Source organism: Branchiostoma lanceolatum, chromosome 19 (genome assembly GCF_035083965.1).
Source record: "Branchiostoma lanceolatum isolate klBraLanc5 chromosome 19, klBraLanc5.hap2, whole genome shotgun sequence".
Classification (NCBI taxonomy): Eukaryota; Metazoa; Chordata; class Leptocardii; order Amphioxiformes; family Branchiostomatidae; genus Branchiostoma; species Branchiostoma lanceolatum.
The window spans coordinates 11859476-11884817 of record NC_089740.1 but is presented as its reverse complement, the minus strand read 5'-3'; the positions used below and the strand labels follow the sequence as shown (position 1 = coordinate 11884817).

Here is a 25342-nt window from a genome sequence, read left to right as displayed (position 1 = left end):
CCCATATTTTTATAGAATACCCCTCTCTTGGAAACGGACTCTTCCAATCTTTTTGTTTAGTTTAATTTTCACCAGGTTGAAGGAGAGATTTCTAGCTTTAATTTGCTTTTGACATATTTGCATAGGAGACCAAAATATACAGTTTGGCAGGAAACAGCCAGGAAGTCCCCTCTTGCATAGACAACAATGGACTCTTCCAAAGCAGTGCGCTATCAAACAAGATGCGTTTGAATTTTTCAAATGGATTTTGTCCTTCAAACTTCTTTCAGATTGGAAACGCCTTGGCTTAGAAAGATTTTGCGTATTTCAACGTTTTTCAAACATTCCTTACAGCATATCATGAGGCGTATGCAGCGAGTCATGATGTTTGTAAACCCATCATTTCCTGCAGTTCAATCGTGAAGTCTGCTCTACGTGTCTACGCCTCTGAGAATTTCCATAAATGTAAAAAATATATTCATATTCAACGCACTATTTCTCCTACGCAGGGCTATTCCACGGTATGCATGAATGCCCTGAACATCTTTATGGCATTGATCAAATCTATAGCTACTGAGTACAGTTTACCTGAAAGTGGGACATTCTAATGTTTCAATTTCATTCAATGGGCATCAAACCAGAGAAGTATTTATTCTGCTCTCCGCAGATCATTTCAGGAAACATCCAGCTGCCAGAAAACCCGTTCAGGAAAACATCGTGGTATTTCCTCCAAATATCTGCTTTGAGATACTCTTATGGGCTCACCTTAGCTACTATGGCCGTGCGACGGAATTTTGTCACACCCTTATCGTTCGCAGCTCTATTGCCACCAAAGGCCTTCAGCAAAGTGTCCGATAGAGCACACACCGGAAGCGTTATCACTGATATATTGTATTTTGAGCTGTACGCCATTTAATCCGATAAGAATGATTTACAGTCCGACCACAAGTGTGTGCTCATTAGCCCAAAACCCCAGGCCGCCATTGTTTAGGGTGCTCAGTGTGCGCATGCGTCCCAGGTGTTTAAGTATTGTGTTCCCCTTTGTTTGACAAACTGTAATGACCACAACGCTGGAATCTTTTTTCAGGTCGCACAAAGACGACGAAATACAATCCAGGCTGCTCAGAATTACTCTGTGGTGGTGTGAGACACACTTAGACCAACTGGTGACGAGTTTCGTACTAAACTTAGTGTCGTTTCTGTGCAAAGATTGTGCCTTAAGGCGACATTGTAATGGTAAGTGTACCAACTTGCTTAGATCTGGTTTAAGTTGTTTGCTAATGCCTACGGAGCTATGTGGCGGAACAATGTGCTCCAAGGTTGCCTTCTGTGCCTGCTTTTGTGTAGCGTGAATACTTTCAGCGTTGTGGCCTGTCACCCTAACCCTACCCCCTACTCTATCCCAACATCTTTTAGGCGGGAAAATTTGTCCTCACTTGAGGCCTCACTTCTTTTGCAGATGGTATCGTTTTCGCTGGGTGGTCTGGAAGCTTCTCAAGTTCGGGTAAATGGACACCGAAGCTAGCGTCCTTTGGCTGGGTAAACAGTAATGGAAGCCGGTTCTTTTGTGTGGAAAGTTGGCTGTTTCTCTGACGCAGGTATAAAAGCGCGGGCACCTGCTGCTCCGGCTCTGTTCCCGCGCACAGGACTGTCGTCTGCGGCTGACAGAAGTCTTTCCCGCGCACAGGAGGTGTCGTCTGCGGCTGACAGAAATCTTCCTCACGTTTGGGTGAAGTTTTATTTGCTGGGTCATTTCTTCCTTTTCCTTGTAGAGTATGGCTTCCTGTTCTTCTATGTTTTACAGGTGTTGTTTTTAGTCGACTGTATTTAGATTGCCGCCACTTGTGCCTGTCTGACTATGTTTGTACTCAAACGGTGTGGCGGAAATTGTTGTTGGCGCCATCGGCTTCTACCTGCCCCCCTCCCTCTCTTAAGGGTGTGCAAAATCAGTGCTCTCTTCTAAAATATGGATTTGTATCTTTGGTAAAACGTGCATTTCATATCCTCTGTTGTTTTCACAGTATTGTTGTGGTATATACAACTGCAGGTCCAAATTTGTCAGAATGTAACGTTATGGTTGAGTACTTCTTTAGAGGGTGATGTTTTCTATGTCTTGAAGCTTGGGTAGATATTTAGGGCAGCCAAAATCGCAGGGAAAAGTTTTCTCCATCCAGTGTAACCCCTTACGATAGGCAGGTGTGAAATTGTAACGGGAAATTTCCAGAGTAACGTTCTTTTTCTAGCGTTAAGCAACCAAGAGGGAAATTTGTCGGGTAGTTCTGGGGTATTGACACGGACATGGACCGATAAGTAGCGAGTGATGCATCAAAACGTTTTCTTTTACGTTTGTGCTACCGTGCTGAGAGCATGTTGACAGTCCAGTTGACGTTTTGTTAACTCTGTCAACATTTCGGGTCATTTGTTTCAGGGGTTTAGGCTGGACAGGTCGTGTAAAATCCTGGCTTTTCTTGACAGGTAAAGAAAAAAATACGTGGAAATCCTACTGACAGTACTGTTGTCGCTAAGATGTTTTAGAGAGTAGGGAAAATGTTTTGGGGTGAGTGTGTTTGTAAAATTTAGCGGTTTTGTTTTTGGCGGGAAGGTCGGGATAAGGAACAATGTTTCCCGCCGATATTGCACTTGTCCCGGCTTGCCTGCTGCCGCCATCTTGCTCCATCGGACCTGACTTTGTCGCTCTTTTATTTCAAGCCACCCGTTCTGCAGTCTTCCTTTTCAATCTGTTGGTTTTGAAACACCGGAAGTTTGTATATCTTTGGTTGAGTTCACGACAAAAAGTCTTCCCTGGTTCAGTGTATGTGGACACAGTGTTTAGACCCTCTCTACTATGACCTTGCAGAGGCCACTAGAAATAACACTCTATGATTCGGATGTATCCATCTAGAGTAGACTTCATGTTACTAGACCACGTTAACATTTACTAGACCACTTTCTCACTCAAGGACATTTCTGTTAGTAAAGAAAAATCCTCCTTTCCCCCTCTTTTTGGCTCCTTTTTTTTCTTTCAGGTGACTGAAGACACGGCGTCTTTGCTCAGGTCTGGACAGTTGCAATCTTCGTTCTGTCTCAGCCGAACATTGCACTCGTCCCGGCCTGAGAAATCCCGCCAATTTTCAACGCAACTGCCATGGGGATCACTCGTAATGTCTCAGATCAACTGTAATAGAAATTTGTTCTTTCGAATGAAGAATAAAATTACGCTTGGAATATTTTTGGCTTCTGTGAATTTTTCTTAGACTTGCTTTCACGTAGTGTGGTACTTGTAGTTAATTGTACTATGTTAGAACCGTTATGGGTAAATTCTTACTTTCATACTGAAATCAGGCACCTGCTGATGTGTATTATAATAAGATGACTATAGTTGACATCATTAACTTTTCCTTGCATCCAAATGCAACTTCACTACATCATTGGACACGCAACCTATGTTAACAACCACAAATTACCTATACGTAAAAGTTCTGTAGAGGTTTTCATTACTTTTAAGGTCTAAGAATTGAACTTTATAGTAAATATGAATCCAGCATTCAACATGCATTTTCAAAATTATGGGTTAAAAGTGTTTGAATATTTGGAATAGAAAATTAGAAATGTTTTAGCTCTAAATTTTTACCCAACTAGAAGGCTGTTGTCAGCGCAGCTAGTTTGCGCTCCCAGACTCTGTTTACCAAGAGTATCATCTTTTCAACCGGCGAACGCTTATTGAAAGGATTTGTTTGCCCGCTAAGTCTGCACCGATCGAGTTAGGAAGATATATTACAGCCCCTTTCACACCCTCACAAAGGGGATAGATCAAATATTTCTCGCCACCTGAGGCTGAGAGGGTAAGGTTCACCCTCAGCCATTCACAGAGGTGCTTCTATAAGCATAGAGGTTCGCAGGCAAAGAGAACAACAATACATCTGATAGAACACTATTGTCTTTGTGTGCGGCGTACGTTTATCTTTTAGATATTGATGTCGCCCGTTGGTCAACAAGACAGCAGGTGAAAAGGCATATAACATGCGACGGTTGGACGGGTTCGTGTAGAACAATAAAAATGGAGTTTGAAAAGTACTGGTGGGAGAGAGCGTATTGTACTATTGATGTGTTTTTTGTTAGCTTTTGAAATCGCCGAATTGTGTATGCCATCTTAAGTCTTATTGTTCTGTAATGTCGTTATGAAAAGGCAAGGTTTAAAAGCAAGAGGTAGCTTTTCTTAGGTGAGATGTCAAGGTGAAATAAAGATCCCATACACTTGTGAGAGGCACGCAACACTAAGTAAACATACACAATATACAACGGACACTCATGAATAAAGGAACAAAAGAAAAATGAAGAAAAAAAGTTCGAAATGCTGCAACTAAAATGACTCTTCACAAGATACAAGATCAAGAGACGATTCTTTTGTACGGTGTGTTGACTGTAAGCGATAGAACCAGTAGTGATTAGTTCAAATATAGAATAATGGATATCCTTGTCGAAAATGAGCAACGCATTGTTTTCATTTGTTCTTTATTTCAGGTATGAACCCCCCGATAAAACGTTGGACATTGAAAAAAAGAATACAGACTTGATAAACACCAAAGGACATACAGACATAACTACACAGCAAACCATAGGTGTTGCGGAAAAACGAGTTTCTGTAGTAGGTGTCCGATTTCAACAAACGCTTGATGATGCAGTGATTGGAGGAGAGTAATCCGTTTAAGAAAGAGTAACATATCCTCCTTCGCCTTGATTCAAATGTGTCTGTCGAGTGATAAGCAAACATTGCACTTGCGTTGCACCGCCGAGGCAAATTCATAATGATCCGGATACGATTATTATAAGTAACACGGCATTTAGAAAGGACAATGGAGCTAACAGGATTCCAGAGTTGTGCACCAAATGATTGAGCGAAATACGTAAATTTTGTTATCCTTCTTTTGCCATCTACCCGACATGTCTTCACTTTAACCAAGGTCAGCCGTAGACAAGGCTTATTGTGCCTGAAAACTGAAGGAACACCGTGAAGGTCGAACTAACCTGGCGGCGAGCCAAATCAAGAAAAGCGGACTTGAAGGAAGTGAGAAGGTTTGAAGATCTATGGACAAAGGAGAAGAAAAGCTGACACTTATATGAACCTATTTCTCTGAGAAAATTCCAGTTATATTTTGGACCACAGGTTTGGGAACTGTGTACTGTCTTGTTCTATGATATGGACATCCATGGCCAGGTAATAATATACACAATACAAATACAATCGTTATCCAGTCACTGATGAAAGGTAGTGAATGATATCTAAAACGTCTGACCGTTTAAAAAATCTATACAGTTGGATGATTGAGTAACTTTTCTTTTGTGTGTAGTATGGTACATGTGTATCTCATTCACATGATAGCACATGGTCATCCCAACACTACATGACGCGACGAAACATTTATAAACTTAGAGTTGATAAATTTTGATGTAGTCAGCAGTAGATCCACACTCCTGAAGTCTATGACCCGCTGACGTTGTGACGTTAACGACAGACAGCGCAATCTGACCAACAACGTTTTCAACCTAATCCTCGAAAAACTGCAGCCAGATAAGGTAGACCCAACCGGCCGTTTGAAAGGAAACTGGATCTATAATAGACAAAGAGCAGGAAACACACTGTTACATTTTTTAAAAATCTTCGTAATCACAAACCCTACCGACACTACAAAAAATGCAATTATCATACTTCACCATTTCCTACAGTAGTCTCGTATAATTATATTTATCTAATTGTCAAATATGATAGAAAAAAAACAAGAAACTGTGACAATTATGTTAAGTTTATTGTTTTAGCACCTTATCCATTATAACAGCAGATCACCGAATTTCACGAACAAGAGCAGGCACTGACGAATGCTTTATACTAGGTATAATATGATGCGATTACCCACAATACGTTCCACTAGCTCTATTTTCTAAATTTTAGTGACTCTAGCAAACCATGGAATGACATGTTCTGACATACGATAGGAAACAACACGTTTACATTGATATATGTTCGTGGTTTTGTTTAATACTCGTTAAAGGCGTTTAGCTGAGCTGAGTTTATCGTTACATCCCAGGGTAGCGAGGTTGTTGTAGTTGCCCGGGTTGAGCTTCCATTGCTTCCCTCCGTAAGACGCGTCTTCAAACACTTCCCAGTCTCCCCCTGTAGCGAGGGAATAGATAAGAACACACAGGTTAATTGTAATCCGACATTGTACGTTTGCTCAAGGACATTATAATGTCCTTGGTTTACTGTAAAGAAGAAAAAAACAGTTATGTTTACTGTAAAGAAAATTAAACCAAAGCAAGATAGGAAAAAATGAAAGTTTGAGACGGACTTATTCTCAACAGTTCAGTGCTTTAGTTTCTAGTGTTTTTGTAAAACTCAGTCACGTTTGGGACCGCAATCTTCTTGCCGCAACGCCACCATGCGGCAGGGAGTAGTAGACTCATTCGCGCTCATAAAGACAGCTGACAAGTTAAAGAAACTTCGCAACTTTTGGAAACGTTTGGTTGTCACAGTCAAAAAAGCTTTCCCACAAATACGAGTATACTATCCCAAGAAGTACAACGCACCAGTGACAATGGCTGAAGAGGCCTTGTCGTCAAACCCCAAATCGGCGAAATTGCCGTGACTCTCTACCAGCGGCAGTGCGGAGTAGCTGGAGTAGTCCGCGTCTCCGAACAGAACCAGGGCGTTGTCAGGCACACCACGGACTGAGGTGATGGTGTCCTCTTCTCCTGGAGAAAATACAGTAGAATGTCACGATATTCCAACAGACTAAATACAGCTTTTGGGACTCACATTAGATGGCCAATAGATATTTGCTAAGAAATTGATATAAAAAAGTGACTGTTACTACAGTGGAATTTGTTAAATATGATTATAGTCTTCAAGGAAGAAACATTTATGTACATTTTTGCTCTATATACTAACTATTAACATCTTGCCGCTTAGTCAGGGATCGACTCTCATAGCAGCGACATCTAGCGGCAAGATATATAACTCCAGTCATTACAGTTTCGAGGAAGGAAGCTGACAGACGACGGAAACCCTGGTACGGTAAAACATTATACATGGTTGTGTCCAAGAAATTCAAACATCGAACGCCCATAGATAACTAATATATTACATGATTGTGTGCAAGAAAATTTGAACATCCCTAGATGACAAGCATGAAGCTCATAGCTAATGACATCTCCATACCTCCCCATTTAGTACAGTCGGAGTAGGCTCCAGGTTTCAGCACGTGCGCCTTGCCACGGAAGTTCATGTGCTCGTACACGACCCACGTGCCCTTGTGAATCTCGATAGACGAACACTTGTTGTTAAAGTCACCGCCAAGCCAGCCAACTGCAAACACACACACAGACCGTTTGTCAATCGTCCTACGATGTTTGTTAAGCATAAAATGTAGTGAAGGTATAGGGGAGGGAAACCGTTCAAATATCATTCGTTTAAAGTCATTCTATTATGTCTTAACTAGAAAGGACGTCACATTCATTGTACGGTTGCATGGGTTGTTGACAGACTCTTTTCTGTCACAAAATTTAGCCCTTAGAAAAGTATGTCCAAATTTAAGAAACAACCCTGGAAAACTACTATATTGTACAGTATTTGCTAGCAGATGCACAGTATTTCTTTCAAAAAAAATTCTACATGTCATGAAGAGAGACCTTCGACGAGTGTTCCGGTGTGCCCGCACGACACTCTCTGTCCCTGGAAGTCGGCATGTTCGAACAGCTGGATCCCGGGGTTCTCCTGGCAGGGCCGTGCAGACGACAGGATGTCGTGTCCGCCCATACCGGCCGGGTCAGGGTAGCTCCCCGGCGCCAGGTCCCACTTTCGCCCGCCGTAGTCAACGTCTTCACACACCTGCCAGGGAAACTTACCTGGGGGAAATTCAAGAAAAAAGTTTAGGGAGAATCGAAGGACTGAAAACCTAGCTTTAATTGTTAGTGGTTTCACAAAAAGTAGATATACAGGTTATGTACCTACATCAGCTATAGGATGACATAGGTTTGTTTGACATAGACTGGTCAAAACATATTGAATATAGAAATAATGTCCTCTGATAGTGCATAATCATAATGATTTAATAACTGTACTCTACTATATGTTAGACAACACGGTATACAATACTATTTGCAATAACAAGACCCTAATGTCATTTACTCTATGCACAAAGTAAAAGAAGAAGAGAGAATGAATGAATGAATGAGTGAGTGAGTGAGTGAGTGAGTGAAGTACAAAGGTAGTATTCTACAATCATTGCCAGTGTGCAGTTGCCTAAGGGACGTAGGTAAGTATATTTCTGCTCAAACTATTACGTATTCGTTGTATACACTGTAAACTGTCCTGTAACTATCGGAAGGTTGCCGACTATACCTACTACATACGTACACCTACCAGTGACAATGGCAGAGGAAGCCTTGTCGTTAAAGCGCACGCGCGTCAGGTTGGGTGCCTGTCCGGTGAGGGTGCAGGCCCGGCCGTTAAAGTTGCTGTGTTCGAACAGAGTCAGGGTGTCGTCAGCAACACACCGGAGGCACGAGATGGTGTTACGGCCACCTGTAAGGTACATGTTCGCCGGGGAGGTTAGAAAAAGTAGTCGTCTAATCTACTTCAACATTCTACAACAAATACTGAAAAGTATAGTTACAACTCTAAGTTACAACAGAAGGACTACACGAAGGAGCTAATACCGTCCTTACATTTTTTCTACATGACACCTTCTGTAAGTTAAAACGCGAAGCAAAATCGTAGAGAAGCAAGGCAAGTACGTAAAACTGCTAAATTTGACAGACATACAGCCTCTCTGTTATTTGCTGAACTGCTGATTTTGATGGGAAATGGGGGTAATCTATAAACCATGACTATCATCACCGCCAGGGGGCGCAGCTAAATTGTTTCGCACAGGATGTCCATGACGTGTTAAACCTGAACTAGACTGGCCGTCATTTGCTTTAAGAGCAAATTCAGGATGTTTCGCCCATACTCCTCATGCAAGAAGTGGGCTGTCCCAAAATAACTCCTGGGCAAATCCAAGGTTCTGCATAATTTATGCAAATGAGGTCATCATGACCATAAGTTATGTCCAGGTGTTTTCACCTTTCCTACATGTACCTACATGTTCAAGATGACATCCGCAGCTTTTACAGTAAGGGGAATACAACATGATGCATAAATTATGCAAGTGAGGTCCTCATTAGCATAATTTTTGGCCAGGTGCATTCACCTTTCCTAATGGTACCTACATCTTAAGGATGACATCCGCAGCTGCCACGGTAAGGGAAATACAAGTTAATGCAAGAATTATGCAAATGAGGTCCTCATTAGCATAATTCATGGCCAGGTGTGATCACCTTTGCTAACGGTACGTACATGTCAAATCTGACATCTGCAGCTTTTCCGGTAAGGGAATTACAAGTTTACGCATAAATCATGCAAATGTGGTCCTCATTAGCATAATTTATGGCCCGGTGTGTTCGCCTTTCCTAAAGGTACCTACATCTCAAAGATGACATCCGCAGCTTTTACGGTAAGGGACAGACAACTTCATGCATCAATTATGCAAATTAGGTCCTCATTAGCATAATTTCTGGCCAGGTGTGTTCGCCTTTCCTAAAGGTACCTACATCTCAAAGATGACATCCGCAGCATTAACGGTAAGGGATATACAACTTTATGCATACATTATGCGAATTAGGTCCTCATTAGCATAAGTAATTGTCAGGTGTAGTCACCTTTCCTATAGGTACCTACATCTCAAATATAACATCGGTACCATGTAACATAAGGTACATATAACTTTCTGTAATACCATTAGTAGAGGTACCCCCTGACATCTGCTTGGTTTTAAGTCCCAGACATGGGAAGTGTTATGTTACAGTATGACCTAGTTCTTGCTGGCCCTGACAGAAAATAACCAAAAATTGCATAAAAAAATTGCAAAATAAATCATTTGGAAGTAGTGTATGCCAAAAAAAATAATGGGGTCCTTTGGGTAAATATCCAATGCACAACTAAACCAAATTTCAGGTCCTCAGGTTTCAACACCACGACACTGGAGGCCATCATGTGCGACTTTTGTCTGAAAATGACCAAAAAACCTCCATAAAATCATTTTAAAAACTTATATCACAAAAATTTTAAAAGGGTCTGGAGGTCTACACGTACTCTACCTGCATACCAAATTTCAGGTAATTTGGTCGACGGACGACCGACAAGAAGCGATTTGAAGATTTGACAGGAGAAGAAGGAGAAGAAGAAGAAGAAGGAGAAGAAGAAGAAACCTGACAAAAACAATATGTTTCGTTGGCGAAACATAATGAGAACCTACCTGTCCATTTGCCCGGGTTGGGGTACTGTCCCTTGGTCAGGACGTAAGTCTTCCCCATGTAGTCTTTCTCCTCGTACAGGATCCAGGTCCCAGACTCTACCACTATGGACGAGCATTTGCTGGCATCCACGGACGCAACTAGTCATAAAGATATGATATAATCAATCGATCAATCAATCAATAAATCAATCAATTGACAGCAAGAAATGCATGTTGCCATCAACAGACAGAAATAGAAAAATAATATTAGACAGTGTCAGTGAATCAATCAATTAATCGATAGACGAAGCCATCCATCCTTCCACCGATGATCAATCAATCAATCAATCAATCAATCGATCGATAAGACAAACCGGTGGTACTTACTGTCGCGGTACGGCCCTGCACAGAGGAAAGCACGTTCTCCGCCCTTAAAGTCCTCATCTTCAAACAGTTTGATTGTTTTCATGGACGACATCCTGGATAACTTTGCTATACGGATTTTTTTGAAAGATAGATAAAAAGACAGAAACGTATATACTCAAAGTGGGATTTCTAACAACAAAGAAAAAGTGGGAAAAATAAAAGTAAAGATGCATAGAGACTTGGCACAATTTGCACACCCAAGGGGCCTGTTAGCGAGGCTGTTGTGGTCTCGAAAGCACGTCGACTGGTAACCTGGACAAACCGGTTTCTGTCTCAGCCGTGGCAAGGTCGCAATTAGCCAGCGTTTGAATATTCGGGGTTACCATGGCTTACATTTGACAGGTCATTGCACAAACCCCACACAAACCTTCATTCTCAATCCACTTGTAATACAATTTTTCTCATTTTGATCATTTTTGCATTAACGCGGGGATAGCTACTTGAAAGGTGCTCCAAAACGCGAGTGTATAGTCTGGAAAAGTGCGAGGTCGACGCCAAAGTTGATAAATTGCACAAAAAAACAGAAGAGAAGTCAGGATTGGACACAAAAAAATGAAACTTTTTTCAACAAGAAGAAGTAGCCGACTAACGATGTTTTCAATAGTTAACTAGACGTCAATTATTGATGGCATTCACATAGTATACTATTACTCTTTGGGCGACATGAGGGCGTGACCGTGCTATAGTGACCTTGCTACTACATGTAGGTTCAGTCAACCTTTATGTGATTTCCCTTACCTTGTCTTTAGAATTTGTTGGCCTAGGGTCTCAAGTTAGTTTTAAGTTCGACCCCTATAGCAAAACTATAGAATACAATCTAAATACTCACAGTTTAAGAAGAAGTAGTGACAGGAGTGCATGCACGTGGGGATAGTCGTCTGGGATAGACCAGGTGTTCTGCAAGAGGCGTTGGCGGGAAATGGCGACCCCTGACCAGACAGCCTATTATATACGTGTACAGTCGAATACGCCTATCATTATGACTTGATGTCTCGCCTGCAGGGATTTTTGCGGCCTTTTGAATACAGATATACCGTAATATAGATTCAGAATATACATTAAGATATACCGACCTTTGAAACACCATGGTAGACTAATCTTATCCAAACTTTTTCGTGCCCAGAGACTATCCACAAATAGAAATCACCGAATATTCAGAGAATATTCAGGAATTATCCTCCTTGCAAGGCTTACAAACAAACAGGCACCTGTCGTTCCAACGATAGATGCTAGAGGGCCAAAATTTCACAGCATTTTATCTGACGATAAGACCTATATGTATTTGAAAGTCTGGTGCCCACTGCAGCTACGTCCCTGAGCAGTACCAAAAATAACCACTTTTGATATCAACATCACCTCTGTTTACGAATATATTGCTTTGAGTGTGTCTGCTTGTCTGTTTGCTTGTGTTTCCGTGTTTCCGCAGGTATTTCCATATGCTGTACATATGCACGTTTCACAACAGCTGAGTGACGAGACGCGAAGGCCAAAAGGTGACAGGAAGTGGAGTTCATATAGTAGTCATTTATAAGTCTTACATTGTATCGTTATTTAGTAGCTCAGAAAAATTGTATTCCTTATGAAACTAGACAAGCCATATCTCATAAACCCTGTATGCTCATATATCTACAACTGTCTTAAGAAGCGAGAAGAAATTGAACCTGTACATATAGCGGCATTGATTAGTATTTAGATGTAGTTAGATATCACCTTTTGTTATCACTGTAACTGTACTTCTGCTTGTTACCATGACCTGTACTTAGCTCATCAGAGCATAAACGTGCAATAAAGGTCTTTCATTCATTCATTCAGTTAGTCATTGTATTTGACAGCTGACAGACCATGGTGTCAATTAAAGAGGCTACTGGTGTACGGGATGTATTGTTATTGGTCTGTCTATGTATTTTCGCAGTTAAATGTTTTCTAAAAGCTAGTGTATCCGAAGCGTTGTCCTCATGTAACGATTCAGATACGTTATCTATCTACAAAATCTTGCAAAATGTACACGACAGAAAGTTACATTTCTTTTGTCAGTATCGCACATTTAGACACGACTATTTCAAGCGAAAGATGACCTATTTTCCCATCCATTCAATTTCATTCTTTAATCTTAATAAACTCGAAAAATACTAGTTATATCTTAAGAAAAGAGAAATACACCGAAACTGTAGGTTTAGCTGAAATATACATCATAATGAATATTCGCTCTATGTATACTGTGAATACTTGTATATAACATTTTTCTTAGTTCGTGTACAATTGCAATTTATTGCGATTTATTATTTCTATCGTCTGGGTATGAATACACAATAAAGATCATTGACATTAATCCAGAGGGAATATGCCAGTGGAAAGAACGCCCTGCAGCTGTCCATAGATATAATTCAGGCCGGTAGGAGGAGTCACGTCCGAGCTATGACATTCTAGCCGGCAGCGGACAGGGTGCCCCCCGCCCCTCCCCTGTCACAGACCCGATGGGTAATTGCCAAGGACATCTCTCGTTTTGTTTCCCTTGTCCGTCATCAGCCGGAGCGTGTACACGGTTCATCATTCAGCCGAGGTCACGCCAGCGCCGCGACCACATCATTTTCCCGGGTTATTATTTTTGCATGAGGGCTCAATGATCGACGCGTCTTCTTTCACGTGTTAAGTTTCATTGCAATAACTCTCGCTGCCACCAAATGACGTCAGTAGCGAAGATATGCCGTCGAGAAGAGGGTCGCAGCCATGGGTCCTCGCGGTCTGGTTCATAAGACTCTTGTTTCTTGTTCTTGTCGTCAATGCCTTGTGGTTGTGGCTAGGGAAAGACGGGTCACTACTACAGCATGCCTTCTACACGTCAACCTCTAAAAAGGCTGTTGGACGCCAGAGGATATCAGCTAATAAAACTTCACGCCTTCCGATATTCAACAATTGTTGCAGGTACGTGAATTCTCTGAAAACTATAAAGCCTTGTATGTTCATATTTTCGATTTTCACTCAAAAACCACTAAAAATTATGTGGGCTTATGTTGAATTTACCAGTCAGTAAACATCAAGCAGTCACTGAAATAATTCATCTTTCATACTGTTTTTACATGCAAATGCTTTTACTGTTTGTACCGTATATTATTCTATTACATAGTGGCACATGTATTGTCAACTTCTGCGTACCATCCATGGTTTGTCCCTATCATTAATGATCTGCAGTGTGCATCATATTTGACAGTCACCCCCGCAGGCTGAAATACCCTTCAGTACAGCACCATAGCGGCAACATCAGTACCCAAATCCATAGGCAATCGATAGCCATATTCTAACACAGCTGAATCATTTACAGTCAAACAGACTAAAGCAATAATACCACCCCGCTCTGACCGCCAGTCCAAGACATCCTGACCTCTGGTGTAACGTATCATCCATTAATCGACGATAGGAAAAAACCCGTGTTGTTCAAACGTGGCTGGTTTTAAAACGGGGGATTATGCTGAACCCCTTGAAGCTATCTTTAGCGCGGGTACCAATATAACCTCACATGTTTTCACAGGAACTTGCGTCAGAGCATCGGTACATCGATCGCAACAGTCTGAAATGATAACAGAACGCGACGAGCTATTTATAACTGCGTGTCTGTGTGTGTTACCGTGTGCCCTCTGCTCAGACGCGGGATCTAATTAGTAAATGACTTGGTATTTGTGCCGCATGTAGCGGTGGCTCATTCTGTAACCACGCCACGTCTGCCCTCCCCGGTAAAGGACATTCGTCAGTACTATCTGCAGTGGTATTGACTCCAGTCTACGCCTCCCAGACAATTCACACTGTTACACAATTATTGACGAAAATTGGCTCATAAAACTGAGAGAAAATTGCCCCTTAATTCATGTTTTTGAAAAAAATGTCATTCACAAACGCTGGCAGAAATATTGTGATATTATTGAGAAGGTGATATTAATGAGAAGGTCGTTATAAATTCAATACATCAGATATTGTCACGCTGTTAGCACGTGCTGATATGGTATTTGTTGATAGCTTTCAAGTTAAATGATGGACGATAACGGTTTTGCTATCACGTGACTATGACGTAGGCATTGTCGGCCATGTTAGATGGTTAAACCTGGAGGTTGACTAGTAAAAATTAGATGTATTTGTATAATTATGTTATCACAGTAACGTAATTATGATATGATAAAACATATGTCTTCCACATTCAACCAGTTGCCAGCAGCCGATTGTGGCTGTGAAGTTAAATGTAAACACCATATATTACGGTAACGTAATTATTAATATGATATGATAAAACATATGTCTTCCACATTCAACCAGCTGCCAGCAGCCGATTGTGGCTGTGAAGTTAAATGTAAACACCATATATTACGGTAACGTAATTATTAATATGATATGATAAAACATATGTCTTCCACATTCAACCAGTTGCCAGCAGCCGATAGTGGCTGTGAAGTTAAATGTAAGCACCATATAGATGTACAAATGTATACCGTTGATTATGTACAGGCAATTGGTTCCATTGTCCGTGCGATGTGCATTGTAGGTCATTGGCCTTTGGGTAATTGCTTGTAACATTCGTGGCGTCACGGAACGCTACAGAGCGCCATCCGTCTCTTATCACCAATATCTATATCAGGACAAGGACGGCAAAGGTTATAATCAACATATCCATTGTCAAACCGTGCATGTGTAGTGTAAGTATTGATTGGTGATATTAATTTTCGTGAGAAAAACACGGCACCATTATTCTTGAATGATGCATGACGAAGTCAGACGTATAGATAAATAGATAAAAAATCAGCGTCATGCCAGCTCGCTCGAATCTGCGGATGATCAATAACGTGCTGACAGTCGCTATTTGTCAAAGTCGTTTCCTGTGATGACAAAAGGGCAGAAAGAGCAGATTAAACAATATTTGTGATAGTAAGTCAATAAAAGAGACGAATTGCGTTATGAATTGGCTGCCAGTGGCGCCCTACTTATCCTGTTGATTGATTGATATTATCATGTATGCCAATGTAGGTTAAAGGGGTTTTGTGGTGGTTATCTTTCTAGTACAAGCCTTTTAATGAGTCGTAATTATATTTTTCATCCTATAGATTTTCTCATTTATATAATTCATCGCGCAAAATCCTGCAAAATTCGTTTATATTAGAATATGTGAGTTGTGTTTTGGCTCGGAAACTGAATCTAATTTTTTTTAAGAAATTCAAATTTAGATGCTAACTTTAAGGTTTAACGATCCAACATGGCGGACAATACTGACGTCATAATCACGTGACTGCAAACACGATTTGACACACATTTACAAATACAATTGTAGCTGAGTATATCACTAAGTTGTTGGAAAACGGAGGGGGGGGGGGCGTAAGGATGATATTGAGCCAAATCATGCATCAGAGCAATATAAACGTTCGTACGCGCATTGATATTCTTCTTACACTTTCATGACCTCTGTTGTTTTAGGGGACAAACAGACCCTTTGTCTGTTGCACTACAAAAGATGAACGGATCGCAGTGGAGGTTTAATAAAACAGCAATAGATATTTTCAGGTGAGGCGGTGTAACTTGCTATAAATTTCTAGAATTCTGGATTTTTTATGGTTTGGGGGCATTTTGGGGGTTCGAGCTTTCGCTTTTAAAACCACTTTTGTCATATTGTATTTTTTGTTTTTCTTTGCGCATGTTTATCGTATCTCGACACTATGTTGTATTCATTTTAAGCTTATTTTGTGCCTACTTATTCTTTTGTTTATATAGTAAATAGTGGTGCTAATATAAGTGCGTCATCACTATGTGTGTAATTGCAATTGTCGTCACATATATTTGAGTGGAAAAACAGCAGTTAGCGTATGTGTGCAAGTGTACTTCTACAAGCAATGCCATCTGTACTGAATAACGATAATAATAATGCCTCGCCCCTCCCAGCAATTGTTCCGTTGTAATGACACAGCAACATTAGATATATCGATATTGATCCCGCTCGTGAAATGCCATATGTATCACGACAGAAACAGATAAATCATGGAATGCGTAATTACAAATTCCTATATGGGTGGAGTATGAAATTACCGATGATTCGTATACTATTACACTTTTGATATAACTCAACGCACATACAAACTAAATAATTCGTACAGTTAATGTCCACATGGACCCCAACACTAGTTCTTGCACTTAGTCACTAATTTATTAATGTTGATATTGTGCGTATTCTATACAATGATGTGTATCTTTCTGATATTAGTGACGTTTGGCTTTTTTTGAATTTCGTAGACGAGACCTCTTAGAGATCAGTCAGTTCCACGAATATTTCACAGCAACGAAGAAGAACTCTCCTCTGAACTCCTTTATGTACTACTTCGAGAAGAACAGAAAAGTTCGAATCCCGGTCTCCGGACCTGTGTGGTTCAGGTTACCAAAGGTAGGTTTAAAGAGATCCTCAGTTTTGTAATGATAACGGTTTGTAAATGCTAATAGATTTTTATATTGTACAGTCTTGCATATAACGTCTGGTAACATAATTCCACCAGAGTACATAATTCCGCCACCAATAAAATATACGTGCAAAAACAGATCTCCAACCCAACGTGCTCCAGTATAATGCACTCCTGTAAATCGAAACTGTGGATACCTGGGGGTGCTCCGCTTGAGATCTCTCAAACTCACTGTTTTTCAGCGTGGCGGATTTATATAACCCGGCTGATTAATGTTAATGGAAGTTACATGTACTGGGATCCAAAAGCGGGTAGCACTTGATTAATGATAATGCGTTTCGGGAACTAATTGCTTATCATAGATCGTTCATGTAATTTGTAGTTCTTTGAAGCATCATCCCTAATTTATTCACCCTGGGAGCCAGACTGATCATGATATCGGACCGTCAGCCAGTTCCTTCGGCGGCCCAAGGCAGTGAGCCCGCCGATCTAAATTAGCACTACGGGGGAGTTGTAGCCCGAGGGAGTTTGGCCGGCTGCTTTATTTGGCAAAGTTTCTAGTTCGAAAAGCATGGTATCTGATATAGCCACCTTTGCATATATACTTGGTATCTAGTGAAACGTAGCTTAATTCGTACGATGATTGATAAGTACAACATTTGCGAATTTGTTTAGCAGCTAATGCTAGGATAAGACAAGACAAGTTTTTCAAACATTTTATTCAACTGTTAAACGATATTCATTTTTCAGGAGTTGCCTTTTTCCAAAAATGACAGATTCAACACTTGTGCCGTGGTCGGCAACAGTGGCATCCTGAAAAACAGCAAATGTAGCAACAAAATCGACTCTTCTGACTTGGTTATAAGGTACATTTGTATTTTTACACATCGTCATAGCTATACAACTAGTATCGTAGTTTTTATCATTATTATTTTAGACAGGTTTCTGATTATTCTAGACAGGTTTTTGACTATTTTAGAGAATTTCATCATTTCTTGTGCTGACTTACGGCTTACTCTTCAACTCCACTATACAGTGTTAGTGCTCACGTGACTATGACGTAGGCATTGTCCGCCATGTTGGATGATTAACCCTAAGTACACCATATACAAATCAATAGTAATGAATGTAAATCGTATGTAATGACTAGAAAAATGAAATATTGTTTGATGTTGGCAGATGTAACTTTGCTCCAGTTGACGGGAACTACACGGAAGATGTTGGGAGGAAAACTGGGCTGATGACGCTCAATCCGTCCATCCTTATACACACGTAAGTCTGTAGTAGCTTGTCGAACTAAGTTAAATCGATAACATCACGCTATGCAAATTAAAGGCAGTTTTACGAAGACAATACTTACAATTTTGCAAATTATATCATGTGTACCGGTATCAAAACTTAATCTCCAAGCAGGTCTATAGGTGGCAACTACAGTATCCAAAGGGCAAAATCAGTTTTATTGGCCACCGAGAAAACTGCTTTTGCTCTTTAGTTATTGTAGTTGCCACCTATAGATCTGCTTGGAGATTAAGTTTTGATACCGATAGACATGATATTGATTGCAAAATTGTAAGTATTTTCTTCGTAAATCTGCCTTTTCATAGCGTAATCTTATCGACCAATCAATCAATCAATCATTCAATCAGATGCATTTTGATTGGATAGCCATGTATTTAGCAGTTATTCTCAGACAGATCTATGAATCAACAGATGTCATCTTGTTATTTCCAGGTATAAGTGGCTGTTAATGAGAAGAGATCAGGACAGATTTCTGCGTGACATGGGTCACTATGGCAACGCACTTGTTTACACCAATCCATTCCACTTCAGAGAGGTAACCGACATCGTTATAAAGGTAAGTTACGGAATGATATTTGATCATTATTACAGTCATAATTTTCTTGCATGCGATGCTCTTGAGTATATCACCAATCATCACATGATTATATAGCACAATTGTAATAGGACCTCTCCTTGGTGCTGAGCTGGGTATTCCAACTATTACAAATCTTCGACATGTACATGACTTGTACAGGACATGTCCATTCTTTTTCAAAAGTAGTAATTTCTGTATCTGAATCTAAACAACGAGACAATGAAGCACAAACCCTTGTGGATCATAACAATCTGAATATCACTTACCCTTTTGGAAATGTATATGGTTAATGGTGGTGCAATTATGTTATGCTAGGGTCACATTCCCTAGCCGGGGCCCGGCCGGGTTGTTTGCGGAAAAGAAAAATCAAAGTGTATGTCAATAGATTTGCCCAAGCTATGCTCTTAATATATTTCGGGTACGTTTTGTGGTTTTGTTGTCTTTTATATCATACTTTTCGTTTCCAAAGACTGCCCGGCCGGGCCCCGGATTGGAAATGTGACCCTAGCATTAGTAGATGTAAACAGTTATAGAATGTATAGCTAGAGGCCATGCCCACTTTTCTGTGTATTTTTTCACGTTGTCTATCCAGGCAGACCTGCTAGCGCGCCACAGACACGCCCGACAGAAGGTGTACTTCTCCCACCCGACGTACCTGGAGGGCGTGACGGAGTTCTGGCGCGGGAGGAACGTCACGGAGAGAAGGCTATCCACAGGTACGGCATACATGTACAACCCAGGTCTTTCGGTGTAAAGCCCCTGTCACACTTGTGTGTATATGCAAGTCCGCAGGAGTTGCGTATTAACATGTTTTTGGTTTAGGTTAAGTTTGCAGCCGAAGAAGTGATTTCTTAGGTACGATCACTAGGCTACACAACGGTGGGTCAAAGTAGAAAACAACTTTTCCCCCACAAACCTTACTTAAACAAGAAAAATGTTAATGCGCAACTCACGCGTACTTATACGCACAATTGTGACAGAGCCCTGATATAACCATGTGCTGTCGCGCCGCGTGCCAGCGAAACTGGTGTGTTACGCTGAATGGCGATTATATCGGCTATACAGATACAGGCCTTAGCTATATTTATCTATTTGAAAACTCATGCCCGAGGGCGCATTGCAAGGGAGCAAACACTGTACACGTTTTCTCCAAATGATCATATCTTTATGAGTACAAAGTTTCACCAAATGGTGTTTGGTATAAACAACTAGCAAAGTGCTCATTTTCAATGTTTCACTCTGCTGCTTCTATGATAATGAGACAAGGTGACGTTGCTACAAAAATGCCGTCCCCAAAACGTGACTGAGTTTGTATCCCCCCTTGTTTTTATCCAGGCTTGTTTCTCACCAGCGCCGCCATAGCTCTCTGCAGCCAAGTGCAGCTGTACGGATTCTGGCCTTTCTCCACAGACCGCCAAGGCAAGAACATACCCTACCACTACTACGACAAGAGCAGCATCAACTCCGTGGTTCACAACATCTCCGAAGAGTTCGGACATCTGCTTCAACTCTACAGCGAGGGGATCGTTAACATCACAACGCACCCTTGCGAGATTAACTCGAACTCCAGCATAAGTGCCTAAAACCTGCCATGAAAATCGTTACTTGCTGAAACATAATCTCCAAGCAGATGTATCGGTGGTAAGGCAGCTCAGAAGGGCCAACCTGTACCCAAAGCCTACGGTGACTTTTGTCACATGTTTGCCTAGCTTTTTGATACTGCCTTGCCACCGATGGATCTGCTTGGAGATTAGCTGAACATACCTTAGTAGAAAGATGTCGACAGCAACAACAAAATCAAGAGAAAACTGTACTATGTTGGGTAGATTTGTATGTCAGGAGAAATACAAGAGACTGCTTACAAACTGACAATGACACGTAACGGTTTAATTTGTTTGATCATCGCATGCACTCCTTTGAAAGTATTTTAAAGGAAATTGGTGCATATGTACACTTGTATTATTTCAAAGTTGTTTTAGCTTTGAGATGTTGGTATTGGTGAGCAAATTAAACATAATCAAAGCTACTGAGCTTTTTAACAGCACTCTTTTATACTTTTCAAGAACATATTTCATCAATGCTTTTCTGTGTAACATTTTGGAACAGTTATCATTTTGTATTTTCATATTCAGCTTATCATCAAGGTAATACATTTCACTAGTGTATGAAATTTAACTAGTATCGGCACCACACAGCTGTATAAGGATGTCAAAAATTTACGCTTATGCAAGTCGAAATCATTCTAATGATCAAGCTTAATGCATAATGTTCTTAGAGGCCTTATATACACATATGCAGCACAGTGTGCTTTGGAACATTATTTTAAACTGCGATTTTTGTAATAAAATGTCCAAAAAATACAAATATTTGCGACTGAATGTTTTTATCGTATCACTACATAGTTAAAATCTCTCTCTATATACCTACCTACCTACCTAGTCTCTCTATATAAGGGGGCGTTAACTTTGAATAAGATTTTCCAACTTACACTATAATTTTGGGGATAGCCTTTTGTTCCTACACCATTATGTTATGAAGCCCATATGTTTTGGGTTTGTGTTAGAGGGTGAACATAGATGGGTGTGACTTTTAAACACCTCAAAGCTAAAGGACCCCGAAGGGGTCTCATATGCAGTGTATATGGGGCAAGGGCCTTATGTGACACCCTGGATACATTGGCTATGCAATCATGAATGAAAAATATGCAAGTCTTAAGCATCTAGAACAAAGTGGTGTCTGTACTTAGGGTTGTAAAAACTGTAACCATAATTTCAACAGATTTCTTGTAGAATTTATGATCGATGGTTTAACATTTCTGTCATATCTTCATCAAAAGAGTAGCCAAACATGTCGTAGTCTGCCTTGAATTTCAGCTTGATTCTGTGCAAGTCTTCCAAGTGAACCTGCCTGTAGAAGTCCCAGAGCAGTCTATCGCCTTCTCTTGATTGTGTTTTTGGAAGAAGATCATTCCTGCCAACAATACCAGCTTTCTTGAAGAACAGTGGGAAGTCTTCTGCCAAGGTTTCCGTATGTGCAATAAAATCATAGTCAATCTTAAAAAGAAGATTAAACAAAAATTTTGAAGTCAGCAAAGTAGGCATCATGGACATAAAAACAATTAAAGTGACTGTATTTCACTCACAATTAAGCTTTTAATTTTGTGGGAATAACTTACCTATTTCTAAATGTATTATATATGACAATGACTTAGCAATGGACGTGGAAATAGGCAATGATGTTTATTTGGCAATAAACTCAAGAATCAATGCTCTGAACAGCTTTTTTCCGAGTGTTATACCTAACGTCATTAAAAAGACAAAGTTCTGAACACTCGTAAAAACTATTTTGTATAATTATTCAGTCAAACCTATACAAGTTACCACCTCTACATAAGGACCATACAGTATTATTCAATGTGACCACTTTTTGGTGGTCCCTTAGATAACTTTCCTCCTGACACAAGCAAGAAAAATCCTGTCTATATTGACCACCTGTCCACATAGACCAGATTTTATCAGCCCCCTGAGTGGTCTTCTAGATCTTGGGCAGTTTTTACTAATATGAATGATAATACTTACCTGACAGGGAGTACATAGGTTAGAGATCAGCTGCCAGTGCAGGTCCTGCCAGTCTCTCCGGTTGGTTCCTACTGCTTTGATGAAAGCCAGAAAAGGAACCTGTTGAATTGTCCCGTTTTCAGTCTTTTTAGTTGATACCTGAAGAGAACATAAAAAGAAGAATAGACAAATTACATGTATTACATAATCATACAAACACAGAATATATTGAATACAAAATATGCTTTCTATTGGTCACAGTTACTTGTATAAGTGTCGTTAAAGATCTTTAATGATTAGATATACCTGTTGTCTCAATGTATCTGAGGAAAGAGCCTCCAGCATAGACTGGTATGTTTTCCAGTACCCAAACCGCGCTGGTGCCACAACAAACTTGTCCTTCCATGCTGACACCAGTCTACAAAATCATATTGACAAATTAAAAAAAGTCAGTCTAACTTTAAGTCCAAGGTTCGTGGCAGAAAAGGCTAAAAAATTACAATCGAAGAAGTCAGTAAAACACTTAGTCTACTTTCATCGGACATATCATAATTTTACATATAGAGATATAAAAACTTTCTTAGAGCCATAATCTTCAAGGAATACACAAGAATAATGTAAACGTAGAACAAGACAACATTCGTGAATTTTGTTTCTTCCAATTCAAATGAAAATATTCAACAAAATTCCTAAATGTTTAGCTGATTGCAGGCATTGTAACTTATTAAACACCGATCAATATATAATCACCTTTCTAACGGATCGCGAACAATCATGAGTTTGGTGTATTTCTCAAAACGGAGACGAACTCCTTCCTTTGTATAGTTGTTCAGACGTTTAAACGGGTGGGTGTCCAGAGTCTTTCTCATTCCACGAGTTGATCTTTTCTTCCCATGCTCCAGGTTGTGTAAGATTGTTAAGGTTGTCGTGCTTCCAGTCTTGAAGACTTGGCAGTAGAGGAGTTTGTGTCTTTCATCAACGACGAAACGTCTTAGTGGTGGGAAGGTCTGTGAAAAACAGCACAGAAAAACAGGTATATTAGAATGAAAGGCTAATAGATGTTCACTTGTTTTGATCGATAGCATAATGTTAAGTTCTCAAACTTTTAATCCAACTCAAAGAAAAGTAACTCAAAAAAACAATTTTGCACCATCCAGTATGTCAGATAATACTTAAGGTATTGTTGAAGGGTGGCTGAGGAATTTTGGGATGTTTTTGAAAAAACCCTTTCTTAAGCTTTATAAACCTTCCTCAACCTTAATTTTTTTCCAGGTAGTACCTTATAGCAAGGTGATAATTTGTATTAATTAGTATGATGTCATGATTACGTAATCAAGATTTATAAGGCCACGCCCCTTTTTTAGAAAAAACCCTCTCCTTGGCTTGTGCTTCGATGTTCATCAATGTAACTTTGCAGGAATGTACCTGATAGTAATACTCAAAGAATGACGCGTGTCAACTCGACTATTTTGAAATATCGATTTTTGGCGAATTTTTTTTGTTTGATAACAAAAAAAAATTCGCCAAAAATCGATATTTTAGAACATCATAGTCAGTCACATATTTAACACCTTCTTGTTTAGCCTTCAGACTGCTAAGGTAGCCCTTTAGTTATTTGGTTCGGCAGCAGGGAGAAGGTTAAGATCATCATCACCATCTGGTTAAGATAACAAGGGAACTTACAATGTTTCTCCTGTCATTTTTCCTGCAGTACTCCTTAATCAGTGCCATCCTCACAGACTGCCTTTTCTCTGCAAGACTTCGGTTGTCTATATGTATAAAAGAAAGTGCACAATCATGTAACGATATGCAGCTTTGACTATAATGTTAACTAAAAACATCAACATTCAGTTTTACAATGTTTGGTTAATAACTAGACAGTAACTAAGTAATAAATATTTCATCACAGGTTAAATTTGAGGATTCTACCTCCTAGTATGGAAATCAATCATATCCTACCTGGCACATCTCGAGACAGTCGTGTGGAGTTCACCAACGTCACCGCAACATTTCCTTCAGTATTTCCTAAGCTGATATACATGCACAACAGTAGAATTGTTCCCAGTAGAACTGCCACAACGAGCCAGTGAAAGATGACGGACACCTTCATAGTCTATGACTGGTTAAAACAGATGAAAACACTTAGAGGATAAAGTAATATTGTCCATCGTTACATAAATAACTAACACAAACACTCACACTGCTGCTCAGTCATGTGTAACATTCATCCTTAAGATATAAAGCAAGAAGGCTTTCAACCTTTCAACTGTCAAGGTCAATTAGAACTGATCTTAATCGCCATGTCACACTATTGGGGTTAAAATCAAAGCCATGCAAAGTCATGTATGTTGTGGCTTTAAACTCACCTTTTTAATTACGTGGACATCCAACAATAGACAAGCTCCATGGGCAAACTCTAGTTACCTTAAACCTATGACCTTTTCAGTGCAATGCACATAATTGTACAGATGTTTGTCTAACCGGTTTTAAGTACTCCATTGTGTGTATAGTAAAAAAACTAGACTCTACCAGTGTCCACGGTTTGCTGGGAAAATAGTAGAAATTGGCCAAATAGAGTCAACTGTATGAAGGGGGTCGGCTATGGAGATAGGGTCCAATATCCTCCATGGCCAAAGTCCTCCGGCAAATGTTCACTCTATAGCCGACGCGGTTAGTCTGGTAGAGACTAAAAAAACACACACCAAGGCCATATGTAAGTACTTTTTTGACAGAGACATTTATTCCAATGCACCA

At 40.1% G+C, this 25342-nt stretch overlaps 3 protein-coding genes across 5 annotated transcripts; 1 reads left to right on the top strand and 2 right to left on the bottom strand.

Annotated features, from left to right (window-relative positions):
• Positions 1–5764: 5764 nt before the first annotated feature.
• On the bottom strand, positions 5765–11590 carry LOC136425505 (beta-crystallin B1-like). 2 transcript variants are annotated; one of them, XM_066414385.1, is made up of 8 exons: positions 11563–11590; positions 10695–10794; positions 10329–10466; positions 8396–8557; positions 7663–7878; positions 7193–7339; positions 6562–6726; positions 5765–6148 (listed from the first exon to the last, which is right to left on the bottom strand). In XM_066414385.1, the coding sequence occupies exons 2-8, from the start codon at positions 10783–10785 to the stop codon at positions 6021–6023; spliced, it is 1047 nt and encodes a 348-aa protein (XP_066270482.1). In that variant the 5' UTR covers positions 10786–10794; positions 11563–11590; the 3' UTR covers positions 5765–6020. The 2 variants fall into 2 exon arrangements, with proteins under 2 accessions (XP_066270482.1, XP_066270481.1); XM_066414384.1 differs by having other exon boundaries at positions 10695–10799; positions 11563–11584.
• Positions 11591–13153: 1563 nt separating this feature from the next.
• LOC136425266 (alpha-N-acetylneuraminide alpha-2,8-sialyltransferase-like) lies at positions 13154–20828 on the top strand. Its single transcript, XM_066414091.1, has 8 exons — positions 13154–13655; positions 16185–16271; positions 16995–17142; positions 17906–18021; positions 18335–18427; positions 18887–19010; positions 19624–19747; positions 20367–20828. Exons 1-8 carry the CDS (start codon positions 13435–13437, stop codon positions 20612–20614), a joined length of 1161 nt encoding a protein of 386 aa, XP_066270188.1. The 5' UTR covers positions 13154–13434; the 3' UTR covers positions 20615–20828.
• Positions 20829–20901: 73 nt separating this feature from the next.
• Positions 20902–25202, bottom strand: LOC136425267 (carbohydrate sulfotransferase 10-like). Of its 2 annotated transcripts, none has more exons than XM_066414092.1 (6): positions 24548–25202; positions 24272–24357; positions 23339–23595; positions 22895–23006; positions 22610–22747; positions 20902–22084 (listed from the first exon to the last, which is right to left on the bottom strand). In XM_066414092.1, exons 1-6 carry the CDS (start codon positions 24696–24698, stop codon positions 21824–21826), a joined length of 1005 nt encoding a protein of 334 aa, XP_066270189.1. In that variant the 5' UTR covers positions 24699–25202; the 3' UTR covers positions 20902–21823. The 2 variants fall into 2 exon arrangements, with proteins under 2 accessions (XP_066270189.1, XP_066270190.1); XM_066414093.1 differs by having other exon boundaries at positions 22610–22732.
• Positions 25203–25342: the final 140 nt, after the last annotated feature.